The sequence below is a fragment of the Apis dorsata genome, unplaced genomic scaffold (assembly GCF_000469605.1).
Source record: "Apis dorsata unplaced genomic scaffold, Apis dorsata 1.3 scaffold_194, whole genome shotgun sequence".
Lineage (NCBI taxonomy): Eukaryota > Metazoa > Arthropoda > Insecta > Hymenoptera > Apidae > Apis > Apis dorsata.
This window is the reverse complement of record NW_006263478.1, coordinates 304,646-308,238: the sequence shown is the minus strand read 5'-3', so window position 1 is coordinate 308,238 and position 3,593 is coordinate 304,646. Positions and strand designations below refer to the sequence as shown.

The following is a 3,593-nucleotide window of genomic DNA, read 5'->3' as shown; positions in this document are numbered from 1 at the left end:
GGGACGAGGAGGAGGGTGGAGGAGGAGGATTCGTGTGGCCTCACCTTGCCACCCTCTCCATTCAGGTTTTGCTGATGCTCGCAGAGGGCGCAGACCTCGCCCAGAAGCTCGTGCGGCTTGATGAAGAGCCTGGCGCTCAGCAAAAAGGCGAAGAGGTAAGCTCGATCGGGATAATATTCCTCGGTGGGCACCATATGCTGCACCAGGGCTTCCAACGAGCCCGACACCAGATTCCCGTCCCGATATACCAAGGCCTGGAAACGAAACACCGGTCTGGTTAATTGTTCATGATTATTCATTAAAGGGGATATGTTCGTGGATTTACCTCGGTTGCGAGAAGGAAGAAAAGTGAATGGTTTGCAATGTCGAACGTAATCGCGAGGTAAAAGGAGAAGGGATTGGAAAGTTGTGATCGATAAGTAGTGGAAGTTCGAGATACATAGTGGATATGAATTGTTTTCAAATGAATAAGAGAAAGTAGAGTTAAAGGTGTGAAAGGTGGTTAAGAGAAGTAGGTTAAAGGTGAAAAAGTGGTAAGTAAAGTTTGTGAGAAATATTGGATGGGGATTTGTTTTTTATAGGTGAATAACAGGGAGGGAATTGTGCGATTGTAATTCATTTTGAAGCGAAAATTGTAAATTGGGAGGATATTAAAATTATTTAAAGGAGATAACAATCTTAAAGAGGGATTATAAGTAATCGTGACTGGTGTTAGAAATTTTTGGATTTGAATTAAAAAATGTAATTTCATGATAAATTATATGAAAATGAAAATATTTAATCAAAGTAATCAAAGTAAGAGCTATTCGAATTGATGTATTTTTAGAACTTAAATATATTTTTATATATTTATTGGTTTTATAAAAGTTTGATGTTCTTGCAGTTTCGAATTAGTTTGATCAAGTTTATATTCATAAAAGAAAAATGATCTAGAAACCGCGTTTCTAATTTTGAAAGAAATATATCATACAATTACTATAAAAATCGTTTATTTACTTCGAAAATGAATTTTTATTAAAATATTTTATAAAATAGCTGTGTCAATACAATATGATCTATATTGTTGGATTAATAGAAAACGAAATTTGATAACGAATGCATATATCGATATTTTAATCTCGCAAACAGATTCAACAGATTTAACAAAGGATTCGATATATTTTTTCCAAAGTAAATAAAAGAATCGAAGATTAACGAGAATCAGCCGATTAGAGCGAGGTGACGTTGCAAAACTTTCACGTGATCAGCAGATTTAAAGTTCTTTCGGGATTCCTGCCAAACTCGAATGTTGTGAAAGATTAATCCTCTGGACGCCAGACATACAACATTTTAACTTTTTCTTTGTTTAAAGTAAATAAAAACCAATAATACGACGAAATACTTGAAAGAAAAAATAACTACAATTCTTACAAGAAGATATTCAATAATTTGATAAAAAAATTTTCTTTTTACTTCCTAATTCAATTGATAATTGAATCAATTAGAGAAATATATATATTATAGTTTGCCTTTCTTGTTTAACAATTAACAAAGTAAAATACGTTTGATGAACGAGTTACAAATTATCAAACGACAATTTGTGTCACACGTTAATTCTTGGCCGGCCGATATTTAACGACAGATTAATACGTTATCAGCAAACATATTAATTAACGTAACGTCGTCGTCGCGCGATTAAATATGCTGATGCATAAAGCCGGATCTGATTGCACAGGAAATACGGCAGTCGGTCGATAATGTCGTTAAACCGATATTTAACGGATGGGATGGGATTTAAATTCGTTTGAATCACAGAGAGGGATCCATGAAACTGATTTCGTGCCACTCGTTATCGGCCGCTAAGCGCGATATAATAATCGTTGAAATTTTACAGGCTCGCGAACTTTAACGTAGCAGAAACGTATTCGAATCCATATTTTACAAGTTTATAGATCGCATAAATACATCTCACTTTGCGATATTCGATATAAAATAGAAATGTAATAACGAGTGAAATTCCAATTCGAATTCCAATTCTCGAAAATCAATCTGCCAATTTTTAGAATTTCTTTCTTTTTTTTATTTTTTTTTAATAATTCTTTTCAATGGATTTTTCGTTTCTGTTGCGGCGCTTATCGTGAATTTTATTGAGCCAATAAGGACCAAATTGATCATTTTACTTCGAAAGAGTAAAAATTCGTCGATCGACGTTCACATTGCAATTTTGTTAATTTTGAAAATCTTATTATAATATATGCATTTACGTATTTTACTACATGCGATAATTTAAATTTCTTATCGATTTTCTTATCCCTATACATATTCGTCATTTTTTTGTTTTTCACATTTTTATAAAAGCTCTTTCGAGTAAAATTATCAAGTTCGACGTAAACGAAAATAAAATATGTTTCCGTGAAGCTATTTTAACGCTCTCAATGCTTTAACAGATTAGAATAACGGGAGAGAAACTCTTGCAAGTTGGTACGTGTGCGAAATCAGAAATTCGTTTCGGTCGGAGACAGAGTCGAATGCCTCGAGCTTTTCACTCGGCCCTGTAACAAAGTTTCTACCCGTGTAAATCTGCGAGCCATTAAAGTTGCGACGGTCGGCTAGGTTGAACCCCGGCCCGGGATTCAAATGGCTTAAACTTATCGTGGGCTAATACAGTATTGACGGGGCGGAATTCCTCGGCTCGTAAACTTGCCATCGGAATGGGGGAGGGGAAGAAGGGAGGAGTCTGGTTTGGAAGAAAAACTTGCTATTCCCGTTTTCGAAATTTGCGCCTTCGCCTGAAGTTTTAGACCGTCGATTCGTCGAATGCAAATGAGCCTGGGAGCCATGGAAGTGAGATCTTGCAAAGTTTTTTTTTTACCGATTCTCGTTTGGATAATTGCGTAGTTGATCGAAATGACAAACGGGAGAATCTACGAAAATAGAAGAAGATTATTCTTTATTCTCAATCGAGAATGCAAAGATTCAATCTATAGCGCTTATTTTAATTGTAATATTTTTTCCTGGAATCGAGCGTCATTCTTTCTTCAGAAATCGTGTCTGTCAGATTGGAATAGGTCAACAAAAACGAAGGTGATAAAAATTATCCTTCGTTTTACATGAATTATCAAAAGGAATTTTAAAAAGGAACCATCTTCAGAATTATATATTCGAAGGTTTCTTAATTTTAATAAGATTTAATCGAGTTTTAAGATAAATTACGATTTCAATAAGAGTACATCCAAGAGTACACTTTAAATTTTTCGAAATGAAATAAATCTTTACTTAATCTGTAGTCTACTTATTAAAATTTCATCAAGACTACCGATCAATTTAATCTCCCTATGAACATACATTAATTCAATTAATTCCTTCATCTCCACAATCTCCTTTATTCATCCTACCTTTAACAATTACACCTCGTACCTTCTTCTTTCTCTGATCAATGCACGAATATCATACACTGCTAACCAAGAAGAACCCTTGTTTTTTCGAGGGTTGACAATTGAGAGGCGCGTTTAATCGGGGAAAAAAATCGTGGAAAGAAATCCGCGAGATCGTGGGTCCCTTCCGTTTTAGCTAAACTTTTGTCGCCGCCGTAACAATCGCGGCCATTCCTGAAT

General features: G+C 35.0%; 1 protein-coding gene across 1 annotated transcript in view; it reads right to left on the bottom strand.

The window, feature by feature from the left end:
* Positions 1 to 3,593, bottom strand: part of LOC102677006 (ras-GEF domain-containing family member 1B-like) — a 289,681-nt gene that overhangs the window by 35,951 nt on the left and 250,137 nt on the right. The window contains exon 4 of the mRNA XM_006614597.2: positions 45 to 254. Coding sequence (XP_006614660.1) covers positions 45 to 254 — 210 coding nt within the window. The remainder of the gene's footprint in view (positions 1 to 44; positions 255 to 3,593) is intronic.